Below are 17,261 nucleotides of genomic sequence, written 5' to 3'. Positions count from 1 at the left end.
CTTAGATCCTATGGTTTATCCTCTATTTTTTCCGAGGGGTGATGCTGGTTGGCATAATCAATTGGTTCACAACCCTGAACGTGCTACATTGGTTAGAAATCATGTTACATTATCTCAGTATTACAATTATAAACTTTCAGTTACACAATTTTTTTCTTCACTCTTTTATGACAAAAAACTGTTTCAGCAATATGCTATTGATGCATATGTTAAAATCGAAGGCCTTGCTTTCATCAGAAATAACCAAAACAAACTAAGAAGTGAGCAGTATAATGTCTTACATGAACATGTAAACAATTAAATGCAATTGATAGGTTGTTAAAAGATATTTGCAACAACAACTCTCCGTTCAGAGGAAAAATTATTATTTTTGGTGGTGACTTTAGGCAAATTCTGTGTGTTGTGAAAAGAGGACAACCAGTTGAAATAGTAGAATTAAAATAAAACGTTCTTTGCATTGGCAATGGGTGCAGAAGTTTGCATTAAATGAAAATATGAGAGTACAAGATGGGGAAGGTGAATTTTCCCAATTGATACTAAAACTTGGGAATGGAACAAAACCTGTCATAGAGGAGGATCCTTTTAAAGGATGCATTGAAATACCAAAACAGCGAGTTATTAGAGAAATTGAATAGATTGTTGAATAGATTTTTAGAGATGCTGATCAAAATGATTATTCTAAACGTGTTATTTTTAACACCAACAAATGTTGATTCATGAAATTGAATCAATCAATGAAGAAGTGCTTAAATGTCTGCCGGGTGAGGTCAAAATTTATTTAAGTGCTGATCAAATTGATACTGATGACCTTAATGAAAGAAATAATTTTCCTGCTGAGTTTTTGAACAGCTTAACTCCTTCAGGTATGCCACCTCATTGTTTAAAATTGAAAATTGGTTGTGTAATTATGCTACTTGAAAAGAAATTTAGATCTCAAAGCTGGGTTATGCAATGGTTCTCAAACGAAAGTTTGTGCTCTTTAAAATAATTATTTTGATGCAGAGGTTTTGACAGGTGTTTCTGGTGGTGAACGGGTTTTTGTTCCTCGAATTCAATTGGCTCCATCAGGTTCTAATTTACCTTTTGTTTTGAAATATTGTCAGTTTCCTGTCAGATTGGCTTATTCAATGACAAGAGCTAGGTTGTGTTGTGTAGCCTTTTTGAATTATTCCAGAAACACAAAATAATATCTGTTAATGTTTAGCGTAATGTGTATGAGAGAGTATGCAACCTTGATCTTTAAATCTAGGGTGTTTTAATGTCCTAAATTTGAAGTATTTTAATAACTAATATTGAATATAAAAACAAGTTTACTTTTATGTATTTATATGTTCAGTAAAAAGATAAATATAGTTAAGTTTAAATTGGTTTTCTAATTTTGCCTTTCATATTTTAATTTGGTTTGTTATTTTCGCTGGATTTTAGGATCAAGGGTGTAAATATTCTATTGTTATGTGTTATTGTTGTGATGTTTTGTGTTGATATTCATTTTTAACAATAGACACCTTCACGTTGGTGACTATTGTAAAAAATTAATAATAGGTAGTTTCATTATTGGAACTTACTGCTTTTATTTATTTACTAAAAGCCAAGACAACATTATGCTAAAAATGCAATTTATAGTTACATTTTCGATAAATATTAATATTAACTGTTAAAACAGGTTACTATAAATAGGTAAATAGATTTTAAGTTTTTATGTGGTGTTTTTTGTTTTTTTATTGTAATTATGGTATCATAATTATATATTTATTTATTTTTTCTTTAAGATTTACAATTGACGCATTTATACGATTTGTAAAAAAAACTTGATTACCTTTTATTGTAAATTTTTGTCAGTTAAAATGATATAAATATTTGCAATTAGTTCAATTTTTTTTAAATTTTCTCTATTTTATGCCTAATAATTTGTTGTACGTAACTTAGGGGATCTTTTTAAACGGGGAGTGAATATTGTAGTTTTGCGCATTTGTCAAATATCGAGTTACTTAAGGTGGTCCACCCCAATTCAAAACGTACTTTTTACTTTTTTTTGAGTTTTTTTTTTTAAGTGATTTTTTTTAATTTCAGTTATTGTAGAACATAATTAGAGCCCTTTTTTTAGTTGAATTAGTATATTAGTAGGTCTAATTGATCTCTTTAATAGGATAGATATATTTTATTTACCTAACAACGCCCATAGCAACCATTTTTCAAAGAGTATTATAAAATTAGCATCTCAAGAATCAATAAATACATAACAAAAATAAAACTGTTTAGTCTTACATGAGTTTTTGATGACTTTGGCTATATTTTAAAAGCCTATCGCGATGTGCATTTACTGTAAAGTGATATATAAAGTGACAACAGCAGTACAGACATTTAAAGTTTAATTTTAAATAGAAGTAAAAATTGTAAGTTCTTCACAAAAATGCCAAGATCTACTAAATATGTTAAAAAAAGAGTATTTCGAGGTAACCAACATATTAGGAATCAAAGCATACATAGTTTTGAAAACAAAAAAGGAAGTGCAAGTGAAAAAAAGTTGCAACAAAATGTTGACTTTAACGATGTAGAAAATGAGCTTGATGAGGATAATTACAATATTATAATAAACTTTAAAGTTTTAAAAACAATGTTTAATAATTGTATATGTAAAGAGTGTTGTTCAAATGATGGAAAGCTGCTATTAAAAAACAATTTTCAAAACAAAAATGGGTTCTCATACGAGTTACAGTTATCATGTGATACATGTGAATATATATCAAAATATAATACATCTCTTCAAAGTTATAAAAAAATCTTAAACTCTCCAGGAAAACCTGTTGCAGCTGTAAATTTTAATGCCATTGTAGCTTTTAGAGAACTTGGCAAAGGTTATGAATCTTTGCGTACTTTTGCAGCATTGATTAATATGCCACCTCCTATGACGCCAAAAAACTTTAACTATTTGACTAACAAATTATACAAATCATATGAGACTGTTGCTATTCAAAGTACTACTAGAGCTGCATTCCAGACCAGAATGAATCTTTGTGTTGATCATAATGAACCGATAAATTGTCAGGTATCTGTTGATGGTACCTGGCAAAAGCGTGGACATCAATCACTAAATGGTATTGTAACCATAATTTCAAAAGAGAATGGAAAGTGCTTAGATGCCATTGTTCTTTCAAAAAAATGCAGAGGTTGTTTGTACTGGAAAACAAAAACCCTTAATCCTGGATATCTTCATTGGAGTTTAAATCATGTATGTGATGCTAATCATGAAAAATCATCTGGAGCAATGGAATCATGTGGGGCGGTGATATTATTTTCTCGATCGATAATGAAGAATAATTTAAGGTACACTTCATATATTGGGGATGGTGATACCTCTTCATTTACTGATGTTGTTTTCTCAAAACCCTATGGCAATATAAGTATTGAGAAACTAGAATGTGTTGGTCACGTTCAAAAACGAATGGGAACTCGTCTTCGTAACTTGCGCCAAAGTCAAAAAGGGAAAAAACTTATTGATATTAAACTTGGTCAAATTAGTCTAAGTGGCAAAGGTAACCTCACAGACAAAGCAATAAATTTGTTTCAAAACTATTATGGCATGGCCATACGACAAAATGTTGACAATCTCTACAATATGCAGAAATCCGTATGGGCTGTGCTTTTTCATAACTCTGACATTGAGGATGAAAACGTCCGTCATCAATTTTGCCCAAGGACAAAAACAAGCTGGTGCTTGTGGCAGTCTGATAAACTAACTAACTTATCTAAATATCAAAAGAAATTGAGCCTTCCATTAGCTATTCACAAAGTTTTAATTCCTATATTTAAAGATCTATCTAATCAAGATTTACTAAAAAAGTGTCTTCATAGTCAAACACAGAATAATAATGAAAGCTTGAATAGTGTTATATGGAAAAGATGCCCAAAAGATATATATGTTAGTAAAAGGTCTTTAGAACTATCTTTAAATTCAGCTATTATTTCGTTTAATGATGGTTTTCAAGGAGTTTTAGAAGTGTTTAAAATTTTAGGTGTTAACACTGGGAGGTTTATGATTGATGCTTCTAAATTACATGATGCATTACGTATATCAAAAGGAAATTATAAATCCACCAATAAATGCAAAGTTAGAAGGCAAAAATTAAGAGGAATTAAAAAAGGGTTCTTAGATAAAGAAGCAGAAGAAGAACCTGTATCATTTTATGAATCTGGAGCTTTTTAAATAAGATTTTATTTTTGTTTTGTGATTTTCTCCACATTAGCTTTTTAGCGAATCAAATAAAGTTAAAAAAAGATATCTCCTGATTGGCATATTCTTTTTCTTTGAAATTTTCCCAGTTTGTTTAAAATATATTGGAAGAGGACTGGTAGCAGAATATTTATTTTTGCTTTTTTTTAAGTTTGTGTTTTTGTCATCAAACAGTGAGACCTTCACGATAAAACAAGGAACCATTATGGCAATGCCTATAACTTTTGAAATATTCCAGTTAAATAGATAAAACTGCTAGGGTACCTGAGTAAACATGTTAGTAGCTGAAATACCAAAGGGCATTAAAAAGGGTCATTTACTTCCTGAGAAATGTTTTTTTTAAAAAACACACCAAAACAGGGAAAATGTTGAATAAATGAGGCAAATGGTAAGATTTTTTTTTTTTTTTTTTTAATACTCTTTTTTAGTAAAAAACAACATAATAGACTAAATTGAAAAATATAAAGTCAATATTAAAGAAATTCATTTGAATTGGGGTGGACCACCTTAACATTTATAAGGTGTTTAACTAACTAGTTAGCTTGGTTTGCATTTGCAACACTTTTGAGGAAAGAAAAAATTCTTATATATGTTAAATTCTTATATATATTAAAAAGAAGAAATTCTTACATATGTAAATCATTGTTTTGCTTTTTATTATTCTGGTCAAAGGTCTTCATCAAAAACTTGATTAATCTTAATAAAGATAACTATTCTCCTCACCACCATCAAGGCAAAAAACGGGGAAGAGAGGTCCTTTATTTGTGTCAAAATATATAAGAGAATTAAATTTCGAGTAACAAAAGGAATTTTTTATAAATGGTAGCAAATTACCATTTATTAAAAACTATTGAAACAAAGAGGCCATATAGCAATAGTCAAATGGTCAGATATTCTCAATAAATTTATTTAGTTGTGTGCATTTAACGTTTTAAAGACAATTTCCTTTTTTAAAGAAACATGTATCAAGGGGATACCAAAAAATTAATAATTCATGTATAATTAGCGTTCGCTTTATATTAATTTTATAAATTAAAGTTCGTGTTATAAAAAATATTACAAGAATTTAGCTTCACTTTTTCGTCAATTTAAAGCATGATGAAGTGTTATTATTTTGTGTCAGTAACTAAAAACGTATTCTAAATCCTAATTTTATATCATCGGTTTTTTTTTTAAAGAGATTTTTATTTACTGATTGTGCCATTGATTATTACATCTGATTAGTAATTCTATTCATTATTGTGTAAACTTCATTTTAAATTAAAAAACGTCCCCTTTTTATGCAAATGATCAAGTCAAGATAACCAAGTGATAATTCTCTTGTCCCCACTAAGTCCTCATGTTACATTAACTAATATGTCAATTTCTCCTTTAAGTGCCTAACAATTCTCGTTTTGCTTTTTATGTTTGCATATTGATGGAAAACAGTTTTTCTTTTGGTTTCTTTCATGATATAAATTCAGAATGAATAAATCTAAACAAGAATTCGGGGTTAAAAATGCGTTATTATTTTTAAATTACAAGTATTTCATTTAGTTATCCGTGCGCATTTACCTTTAACCGGTTAACTGCATACATAGCGGTTAAAGCAGTTAACTTGGTTAACTACGATCATTTTGTCGGTTAAAGATAACCAGTTAACCAAACTGCACACCTCTGTGCAGATAACAACACTTCTTTAGAGGATGATGTTAGCGAAGGTATGTATATAATTAATGCAGCATCAAGATATACTTTTAATTGAGTTTATCATACAATAATATAGTTTCTAGCCTCATTGTTGTTTAGGCAGGTTTTCCTCTTCTAGTTTTTCAAAACTGACATGCACTTTTTTATTTCAGTTTCAAGTATTGGGGATCAATATGTTGAAGAAAATGCAAGACCTATATCTATACTAACAGGAGTTAATGGTATGTACAATTTGTCTAAAACTAAATAGGCTTATAAAAGGAATTTTTTAGTCCTATTGATATGGCCTTTGACTGATTGTTTACATTGGTGTTAGGTCTAGCATTAGACTAGCTAGGGCCATTTAGTTTGTTTTGTTAGGAATTCTTTTCTTGTTAGAAAATAATTTTTACCTAACATTTTCATTGCAGATTCAAATGTTAACCTTGTTGGAGAAGTAGGAGAGGACGAAAGCTTTTCCCAGGAAGTACAAGGAGAAACCCATAGTCATAGACATAGCCGTAAGCGAGTTGCCCATCCAGAACTATACAAAAAAAATATTTTGAAACAGAAAAGGTCAACAGGGAAGGGATATGTTACATCAAAGGGCAAAGTAGTTGAACCAAAGATTTTTATTAACAAAGATTGTGGTTGCAATCTAGAGTGCAGTTGCTCGCCGTAATCAAATTTTTTCTAACTTTTACACTATGAACTGGGATTTAAAAAACGCCTTTGTGATCGGTTCTGTTGATGTAAAAGAAAAACACAGGACGTATACTGCATCAAATAACTCCCGTAGGGCAAATAGTCCTTCCTATAAACTAACTGATGAATGTGGAAATGTTAAAAAGATTTGCAAAACTTACTTCAAAGACACATTGCAGATTCCTGATGGGACAATAACAAATACTTTAGCAAGGAAAAAAACAGATGGTACACCTATCGAAGATCGCAGAGGTAATTCGGCTCCACAAAATAAAAGTATTGATGAAGACACAGAATATCTTCAAAGATTTATTTGCTTATTTCCAACGTACCAATTTCACTATAGCAGAAAAGATAACCAGTACAGAAACTATTTGCCTCCAACTTTACGAATGTCAACGATGTACGAGAAATATGTTTGCAATTGCAATGAAAATGATCGCACCCCACTTTCAATTTTTGTATTTCGACGCATATTCAATACAAAATTCAATTTACATTTTCACCATCCGCAATCAGATACATGTCAAAAATGTGATCTATTTAACAATAAAACCAGGTGTCTTTCAGAGGGTGAAGAATAGAACACTGTTAGGAGGGACCTTATTATTCATCAAGAGATGGCTGAAAAGGTAAAAGAAAAAATGAAAGAAGATGCACTAGATGCACATACAAATCCAAACAAGAGGGTATTAGTTTTCGACTTACAAAAAACTCTACCGACACCAGTGCTTAGTACAGGAAAAGCCTACTATAAAAGACAAATGTGGACTTACAATCTTGGAATCCACGATGAAAACTTAAAGACAGGTTTTATATGTATGGAGTGAGGAACAAGCATCCAGAGGTACTCAAGAGATAGGTTCGTGTATCCTCGAGCATGTTTTTCGACACATACCAGAAACTGTGACCCATTTAACATTGTATAGAAATAGTTGCGGTGGACAAAATCGTAATATAAAAATGTCTCTTATGTTACAATATATTTTGCACTAATCTCCATTCCCGAAAACCATTGAACAGAAATTTTTTGTACCAGGGCATGCGACCGAGACTTTGCTGTGATTGAAAAAGCCAAAAAAAGGAAGGACCAAACTTTTGTTCCAGATCGATGGATAGACCTTGTTAAAAATGCAAAGAAGAGGGCCCCAATATTTATTGTAAGAAAAATGGAGACCCATGAATTTCTCAGTACAAAATCATTGGAGAGTGGGATAACCAATAGAAAAAAATTAACAAATGGCGAAAAAGTTTTATGGCTAAAGACATGCTGGATAAAATTGAAAAAAGAATCACCACGCTCATTTCAAATGAAGCAAACACATTTAGAAACTGACACATTCATGTTGCTGGACGTAAAAAAGCGAAATCGTGGACGGCCATCTACCACTATCAATGTTGAACTTGAGCCCTTGTACCCCAATGGTAGAAAACTCACAAGAGAAAAGCTAAGTGATCTTTTTGAGATAATACAATTCATACCACCAGTCCATCATCCCTATTATCTTGCTCTTAAAGGTCACGAGGAGGCAACTGATTTGGGTCTAACAGATGATTCTGGTGACGAAGACATAAATTAGTGCATGCTACATATATAAAAGAATCATTAACAAGTAATTGTGGCTTAGACAACTTTTCCGCTGAGCCCTTCAATTATGATAAAAAAATGAAAAAAAAAAAAATATTTTAAACGCCATTTAATGATAGGTTATTACAATAATATTATACTTTTGATAGAAATTTCTTTTACGATGAATGTAAAACTCTGAGGAATTATAAAAAAAATCTGAGGAATACGTTAGCTAAACGGATATATTGTCTGGTTTAAAATAGTTTTTACAGGATGGAAACTAACTTACTGATATATTTCATGGAGAACTTTCTTGACGCAAGATTCTAGTGGATAGATTTACAAAATATTTTCCATGTGTTAAGGATATAACTTTTTGAAGATGAATGGTGGGAACAAGGTAAATGACAATCAAAAAAACAAAAAAAAAAACAAACAAAAGAAGAATTATAAGAATTAAAAGTAACTATATATTTTTTAATCATAGGTTCAGAAAAGAACAGATTTTCGTCTATTTTTAATATATAACTAAAATAAAATTGAAATTCTATAAAAAATCTTTTTTTAAATGCAAATAAGCTTTTATAATAATACACACTAAACACTTTCAGTCTTTCTCTATTTAAAATTTCTTTTCTTTCGTAAAATGATATTTTTTTCTTTTTAATATATTCTTAACGTGAAAAAGTCAATTACATCATTATCCGCTATCTTTACTTTTAACTAATTAACGGAAACTTTTAACTTCAGTACCGGCCGAAAACGATACTAAGCAATCTGCTTCAACAACCTTTTACTAAACCCTTAGAGTTACGTGACCAAATCCAAGCCAGTGACCAAATTTCAGCCACATTTTAAATTTAATATTTCTGTCATGGTTTCTGTTTTATGTTTGTAAATGCGACTTTTTTGAGACTGGTATGAACTCAGCCAATAAAAAAAAAATATTTTAGTTGACGGGTGTTTATAATAGAAGCACTATCATAACAAATACTTATCTCAAAAAAGTACTACTTTAGATTTAAAAGATCATGTAAGCATCCAGTTTGAAGCTTATAAACATTAAATATTTATTACTTAACGAAATGGTATTTATTTTAAAATATTACTATATTTCTTAAAAGGACATTTTTAGCTTCATAATTATGCTGAGTCATTTCTAAAGATTGTATTTCTGAATTAAATGCACATGGTAGAAAGACCCAAATCCGGCCAGGCTTTATACCTTATTTCGGCCAAGGCCGAAATTAGGTTAACGAGTGTCTAAAAGTAATTCATGCTTATAAGATATTTATATTATTAGATTTTATTCTTTTATTATAAGTACTTTATGTTACATTTATATCCTAAAAGTTATCGATCTGAAATGTATGCATTTATTTTGTTAAATAATTATGTAATATTTTTTAAATATGAGGATGATGACTTAAAAATGAACAAGTCTTAATAGCTAAATATATTGTTTTATGTAGATTATTGCTTATAAATGAAATTATGTTAAAAAATAATCTTTAATTGAAAATTTTAATAATTTATAATATAAAGTTTTCATTTTAGAATGGCTGATAATAAAAAAAAAATTCATAATAAGAAACAATGTCTTGCAACTCGTTCTAAATATTTGAAATACAAAGAAGTGTTACTTGAAGCTATAAAGAGTGTTATTATTTCACCTAAATTGTCTGTTAGAGCTGCTGCTAAATTTTTTAAAGTAGCCTGAGTAAATTTGCAGAGCAGGAAAATGGAAAAACGGAGATTGCTGCAAAACCATGACGAAAAAGTTTAATGCCACTTGATCTTGAAAACAAGTTACTTGATTTTGCAGACAAAAGAGCTAGGATGGGCATTCGTTTTGGAAAAAGCAATTCATGGAATATGCTGGCAAGCTTGCCAGAAAATATGGATATTCTTTTAAGAATGGAAAACCATCTATTAAATGGTGGAGACTACTAAACAACCGACATTACAAAAAAGTAACTCTCAACCAGAATCAACAGCATCAGTTCGTCATCAATGCATAAATCCGATAAGGTGGCAAATTATTTTACCGCACTTAAAGAAGTCATTAAAGACTGTCAGGCTGAAGTAATATGGAACATGGATGAGACAGGGCTGCAGCTAGACTTTAAGGCGCACAAAGTTGTTGCTGCAAAAGGTACTAAATATTTACATATGAGAACCAGTGGAAATCGAGAAATGATTAGTTTATTTGTTTGTGTGAATGGAGCCGGAAGAGCCTTACCACCTCATGTGATTCCAAAGGAGAAAAACAGTACAATCCCTTCAAAGTTTTCAAGTTCTAGATGCCCCTGAAGGAACCAACTGGGGCCCAAGTGAATCTGGTCGGACTAAACAAGGGATTGCAAAACCATGGTTTGAGCTTACATTTTAGAAAAACATTGGACCACAACGTCCACAAGTTTAAATTTTGGATGGCCACGATTCCCACAATTTCGTTTAATAGATATGGCCATACAAAACCGAGTTGAAATTGTTGAACTACCTGCTCAAACAAGCAATTGGCTTCTACCTTGCGATCAAACTCTATTTAAGCCATTCAAAGTTTCATGTAATAAAGCAGCCCAGGATATGATGTTAAATCACCTTGGGGTTGTTATAAACAAAGCCAATTTCACAGGACTTTTAACCAAGGCCTGGAATAAAAGTATGACAAAAGCCAATATTGAATCTGGCTTTAAATCGTGTGGAATCTTTCCATATAAACCTTCGATTATTCCAGCTGAAGCTTACTTGCCGAGCTATATGTATTCTGAAGACAGGTAAGTGACTCATCTCTTTGATAAAATTAAAACAATTGATAATACAACAACAGTTGAGCAGATTAATCATATAACAGAAAGCACAAAAATACTTTTTTGGATATTGTGTAGGAACAACATGTAATTACCAAATCAAGATTTGCTATAGCAAATGATCATGACTATTTAGCTGAACCAATAACCGTAGAAGAAATTCCAGAGCATTGCATTTTTTTTTCTTTTTAACTCTTGTGAGTGTGTTAAATACGTAAGAGGTCTCTTTGTGTTCAGAAAAAGTGAACCCAAGTAGCAACACTGATCAACATATATTGCGTTTTATTACAACATATTGCAAAATTATTGCGTTTTCAATAAAAATTGCTACAAATAGCTCAATAAATTGACAACTAAAAATGCAATAAAATTATACAAATGTAATGTGTTTTTAAATGTAATTTAGATGCACTTAAACAAATATAATTCCGATGCTTTTCTAATTAACCTCGCAATTTCTTTTTTTAACATACGTTTAATGTGTTTATAAGCAGTAACAAGGTTGTTGTTAAAATATTACAACATTATTGCTTGTTGATAAAATATTACAACATTATTGTTATTGCAACTGTATAATATGGATTTATTGCAAGTTAATGTGGAATTATTTGTATCGGTTTTAACGACTTTGAATAACGAATTTTAATGTACAAACTGGCGTTTTGTACATGCGCGGAACAAACCTGTCTGGTGCAAGAATTTGTTAAAATTTTATTTGCGCAATTAAACGAAACCTTTTTAATAAAAAGTGGGGGAGACTAGTTTTCCTAGGGACGCCATGTACCTAGGGACACTCAAATGTTTTGAGAATTTTGTATGTGAGCATATTAATTTTTTGCATTTGGCAACACTACACCTCTTGAGGTCAGTTGACAGCCGAAGTGTCGTGTTGGTGTGAAGCGTTGCAAAGTAGTGATTAAAAATTGATTTTACAAACCTTTTACGTAAGTTTTTTAGCATTTTTCTTTTTTTAATTCGATCTTATAATTTATTTGACAAAATATTTCTTAGTTTATACAAAAACATTATTTTGTTTGCTTCAATATTGCGTTAACAATATCTATCAAATCTGCGTGGCATGACAAACTAAATCTAGAATGAAAATAAAAAAGTAGTTTTTTTGTGAAGGAAATAATTGCAAATAAAAATACAGTCAGAGGCGCAGCAAAAAAATATGGAATATCGAGATCGATGCTTTGCCGCCAAGTCAAAAAAATTTAAGGAATCTGGACCTGAAAATTACATGTATAAAACAAATATGCACATTGGAAAGTTTTTACTCATAGCGGAGAGTGTTTACTGCTTTAGTATGTTCAAAAAGCTTGTCATTTTCATTTCGGATTAGCAACAATGAAGCTGAAAGAACTAGCTTTTCAATTTCCCAAAATAAACAATAAAAAATATCATGAACAGTGGAAAAAAAAATCAAGAAGCGAGCAATGAATGGCTGCGTACATTTAAAAACAAATTTAAGGAAATTATATCATTAAGGAAACCTGAAAAAGACTAGTTTGGGCCGGGCTACTTCATTCAATCGGGAAAATGTGAAGAATTTTTTTAATATATACACCGACATTCTACAACGACACCACTTCGATCCGTCAAGGATTTATAATGTAGATGAGACAGGAGTTTTAATTGTGTAGGCTTGTCCAAAAGTAATTGCGAAGAGAGGAGTCAAACAAGTGGGAGCAATGACTTCGAGTGAGCGAAGCATCAATGTAACGATGATTGCCGCAGTGAACGCGATAAGAAAATTCGATCTCCAGGATCAATTGGGGGAGCAAATCCCTTTGGTTGGTCGAACGAAAGGACAATTAGTGAATTTTTGGATCATTTCATAGCGCATGCTCATCCAAGTAAGGATAACCAGATAGTTTTGTTAATGGACAATCACGCGAGTCACATTTCTATTGATGTTATTGGCAAAGCCAAAGAAAATGGCGTTCATTTGGTGACATTTCACCCGCGTACTACACATAAGATGCAGCCGTTAGATAGAACCGTCTTTACTCCATTTAAAACACATTACAATAACACTGTAACCAACTTTATGATATCATCAGAAAACACAGTAAAGCCTGTTACTATTTATCACATTGCAGAACTATCTGGAAAGGCATACACAAAAGCGTTTACACCATCCAACATAATAAATGGTTTCAAAGTTTGTGGCCTCTATCCACTGTATCCCGATATATTTTCGCCATCACCAAGACTTTTTGCCATCAAGCGTGACTGATAGACCACTAACATCAGAAGATAATAACCCACCTACGTCGTCTCAGAGCTCAACTCTTTCAACACCGCCAAAATCTGATTGTACAAATCTGAAATCTGTGTCTCCTTTCGATATAATGCCATTACCTAAAGCTGGTCCAAAGACAAACAATAAACCTTCCCGTAAGGGTAAAGCACGAATTGTTACTGACACGCCAGAAAAAAAGGATATAGAGGAGAGGAAAAGAAAGAAAACACCTTGAAACGATAAATCGAAAAAAGAAAAACTGGAAATACCGCCGAAAAATAAAGTTTTTAAAAAATATAAATCGAAAACAAAAAACACATTCCGTTTAGTGGGATCATCTCCATGTTCCTCGAAACAAGTATGTTGCCGTGTTAGTCAAAATATAATACAAATTTATGATAAATGGATTAAATGCAAAGTCTGCCAAAATGCAGTTTGTGTAAAATGTGCAGAGCCTGGTAATCTGCAATTCGAATTTATTTGTAAAAGATGTTTAAATGCTAATAGCGACGATAATGCTGCAGATGAAGATTACAACCCAACGAACCAGTCTTGTAATGAAGAATCTTCTTAATTAAAGTATTTTTTTATTCTGGAAAAATTGGTATCACTCTTTTCGACCTATAATTATTAGCTATTTTATTTTAAACACTGTTGTTTCTTAATCAAAGTATTTTGTCCTGGTCATATTGATGTTACATTTTTATCTAAAAGTTTTAACTATTCAAAATATATTGCTGCTTCTCAATTCAATCATTTTTTGTACTGGAAAAATTAATCACTTTTTTTCATTTACTAATGTTAACTATTCACACCTATCCAAAAATGGTCCCAACCTCAACTTTGAGGACCAAAAAAACGACCGATGGGGCATTAATCTGCAAGGTCTCAGATATCACCAGATGTAAAAATTAAAATCTAATCTTAATAGCCAAAGGAGAAAAACACATTTAAAGTTTTATAGCATTTTGCGCTACTGATCGCACTTGGAGCCCGGTTGTAAATCTATCTTGCTTTTTTTTTTTTTTTTTTTCATTTTTGGTTTATGGAGTTTTTAAAAAATATTTAAAATTTTTCACATATATGTGTTGGCTATAACCTGACAAAAAATCAGCTCTCTAACACTTGAGGTTTGTGTACAGGGACCTAAAGTATAAGGTATGGCACTAAAAGCCTCTTTAAAAAGAGACAACGGATGCTTTACGTTTTTATTCTATCCTTATTATCGACTATGGAAGTTTCAAAAATTAATTAATTTCAATAAATAATTCAAAGGCATCAAGAATGAAGCCTTGGCATTTAAAAAAAGATAGAAGCAAGATATCTTTTATCTCTGCAAAGATATAGCTCTTAAAGTAGAATTCTCGCCTTTGAAAAAACGGTCAAATTATAGCAGCTTTTTGTTATTTTTATGCATTTTAAAGATTCATAGCTACATCAAATAACTAATTTAGTAACAACATCATGTGACTAGTGGATATGGGATTCTATGGCTGCTAGACTTCATATTTGTGTGTTATATGTCTGCAAAAAGAGTGCCTTTTTTGTCCAGGTTTGTATAAAATATGGGGAAGAAAACACATAGTTAAAGGCATTTTTTCTAATTGTTCTGAATTTAAAACACATAAAAAAACCTCTTTATATTTTAGTTGTTAAACCCACATGTTTGCTTTGTTGTTTTTGTTTTTTGAACAAATTATGGAAATAGTACAAATATTGGAAACAGTGAATACTTTTATTCATATTGTAAAAATTACTTTAGAAATTCAAAATTAATTGGTAATTTAAAAATAATTTCAAAGTTAAATGTTAGAATCAAGTTTTTTTCATTTCTGCATTATCGATTTAACATTATATTTTTACTTGGTGGAGCAACGTATTTTCACAAAGATCATCTTAAAGAATTTGTTTTTAATCTTAATGGTTCAAATTTCATGAATCAATTAGGCATAATATTGACAACATAATTTTTTATGCTTCAACAAGAGCTCTAGGAATTTTTAATAAACTGATATCAGGACCTCTTTTTCGTATTATTGAAGAGGAGGATCATACTTTTTATTTGAATACTGTTTGGTCGCAAATGTTTAATTATTTTGTTTGCTGTTCTTCTGATGCATCAATAATGTGAAGCGGTTCTACATTTTTTTGATGTCAAATATCTCACCAAAGATGAAGTGTTTGACTGTTTTTTTTCTAATTGTTATGACCCACTTTTGGATGCCTTAACACAAGAATGTCTTGAACTTATGTTGTTCGTGTTCGGTTATGATCCAGAGTCAGTTAAGAGACCAATTGCCTGGAGGGAAATATTATTAATTCAGATGTTGATATTCTTGAGGAAACTCAAAACTACCCATGTACTAACGTTGTGTTTTAACGTGACTTTGCTTCTTATGACCGCAGGTGAAAAATAAAACCTAACATGACAGCAGTAGCTGCAGCTAGTGTCATCATGTTTAACAATAACAAAACACCTGAGTGGCTAGATGGGAAATCCCAGAAAGAAATTGCAAGGCTAGTTTTACTAGCAAGGCAAAATAGAAAAGGATTTATCAGAAAGTTCAGAGAAAAAAAAGTAAATATATTGCAGACAAAATCAATGAGATTGACAAGCGCAACTTAGAAAAGGAAATAAACGAACAAAAGGTAAGCGAATAAGAGTTTTTTACAACAGAAATTGGAAAGGATGGTGGTTTAATTTTGTGTAAAGAGGATTTGGAGCAAACCCTAGGTACTGAAAATGAAATTATAATGAAGTTGCAAAGACAAATTAAGTTTCGAAAAACAGTACTTCAGCAAAAATTTCCAGAAAAGTGGTTACAGTTAGGAGAAAAGAGGAAAGGTGAAAATTACAAAAAATTTGGTATAGAGGCATTAAAAACAAACCTGCTATCAATTTTTAAATTTTTAAAAAATGCTGCTGAACAACAAGCAATAGCAATAAAATGTTAAGTAATCAGACAGAATAATCAAAGACAAGAAATATTAATACAAAAGGTTAGGTTAGAGGGTGACGCTAGATTATTAATGGAAACTGGAAAAAACAAAAAAACAAAAAAAAAAGGCACATCAAAGGGAAGGGTTCCAAAGTTTTTAGAAAAAAGAATTAAACATAAAATGGTAGATGAAGGTGGAGAGGATGTATGGTATTCAGGGATCGTAGTAAGTGTTTTAGATGACAATGAGTATGTAAAAAAGAACGATTCTAGACAATCTCGACAGAATTAAATAAAAATATTTTGACAATTTTTTTTTTTTATAGATGGTAAATCAATATGGAAAATTTCAAGTCAATATGACACCAAAACTAAGTAAATAATTAAAAACCCTCAGTCTGTAAAATAGACGATTCTGGGCAATCCCTGCAGAATTAAATTTTTTTTTTGTTGTTGGTATTTTGTTGTTTTTATAGTTGTTGAATCAATATGAAAAAAAAACCAAGCCACATGTAAAAACGGTTCAAAAGTTATTCAAAATTCAATATGATCCAAAAATACTCTCTTTATCGGTGCCATAACAATACAACTTTTCCATACTTAAGCCCTATACCTTTTGTCAAAAAATCATCATTTTTTGCTCTACAAAAAATTCAATAACTTTAGATCCGCTTAACTTCAAAGGCCGAATGACCCCTCATTTTTTAAGTCAAGTCAAGCTCTATACAATGATATAAATCATATATGTTTATTTGAATTATAAAAAAATCGTCTGGAATAGCTCCTTTTGATAAACAAAAATTTTATTCGTAAAAAAAATTTTTGAAATTGTTCTTTTAGTAGGAGAAACTTTTGAAATTATTCTTTTAGTAGGAGATTTCATGTCGGAAATCTCCTACTAAAAGAATAATTTTAAAATATGTTCCTAAACTTAAGCGTCGTCCTTCAAAATTGCAGCTAAATTCTATGTTATCTAGTTAATTAAAAAACAATAAATCATTAAAAGAACAATATGAAGAAGCTAATGTAAAAATCAAGAGACTAGAAAATGAAAATAAAACCTTACAAATAAAAGTAAAACTTCTCC

General features: G+C 30.8%; 2 protein-coding genes and 1 pseudogene across 2 annotated transcripts; all 3 read left to right on the top strand.

Moving 5' to 3' along the window:
• The first annotated feature begins 2,021 nt into the window (after positions 1–2,021).
• Positions 2,022–4,266, top strand: LOC149885406 (uncharacterized). Its single transcript, XM_090096109.1, has one exon. It carries the CDS (start codon positions 2,411–2,413, stop codon positions 4,202–4,204), a length of 1,794 nt encoding a protein of 597 aa, XP_089952235.1. The 5' UTR covers positions 2,022–2,410; the 3' UTR covers positions 4,205–4,266.
• A 1,399-nt stretch (positions 4,267–5,665) lies between these two features.
• LOC149885405 (uncharacterized) lies at positions 5,666–7,881 on the top strand. The gene has a single exon (XM_090096251.1). The coding sequence runs from the start codon at positions 6,607–6,609 to the stop codon at positions 7,186–7,188; it is 582 nt and encodes a 193-aa protein (XP_089952377.1). The 5' UTR covers positions 5,666–6,606; the 3' UTR covers positions 7,189–7,881.
• Positions 7,882–15,067: 7,186 nt separating this feature from the next.
• Positions 15,068–16,466, top strand: LOC149885404 (uncharacterized; annotated as a pseudogene).
• Positions 16,467–17,261: the final 795 nt, after the last annotated feature.

The sequence above is a fragment of the Hydra viridissima genome, unplaced genomic scaffold (genome assembly GCF_058129835.1).
Source record: "Hydra viridissima isolate aposymbiotic clone 2 unplaced genomic scaffold, HvirCarnegie_v1 scaffold_8, whole genome shotgun sequence".
NCBI lineage: Eukaryota > Metazoa > Cnidaria > Hydrozoa > Anthoathecata > Hydridae > Hydra > Hydra viridissima.
Note: the sequence above shows the minus strand (reverse complement) of the source record. Positions and strands in the feature narration are given on the sequence as shown.

Excerpts from the sequence above, each read along its gene's own strand:
- LOC149885406 (XM_090096109.1), top strand. The coding sequence starts at position 2,411 with ATGCCAAGATCTACTAAATATGTTAAAAAAAGAGTATTTCGAGGTAAC.
- LOC149885405 (XM_090096251.1), top strand. The coding sequence starts at position 6,607 with ATGAACTGGGATTTAAAAAACGCCTTTGTGATCGGTTCTGTTGATGTA.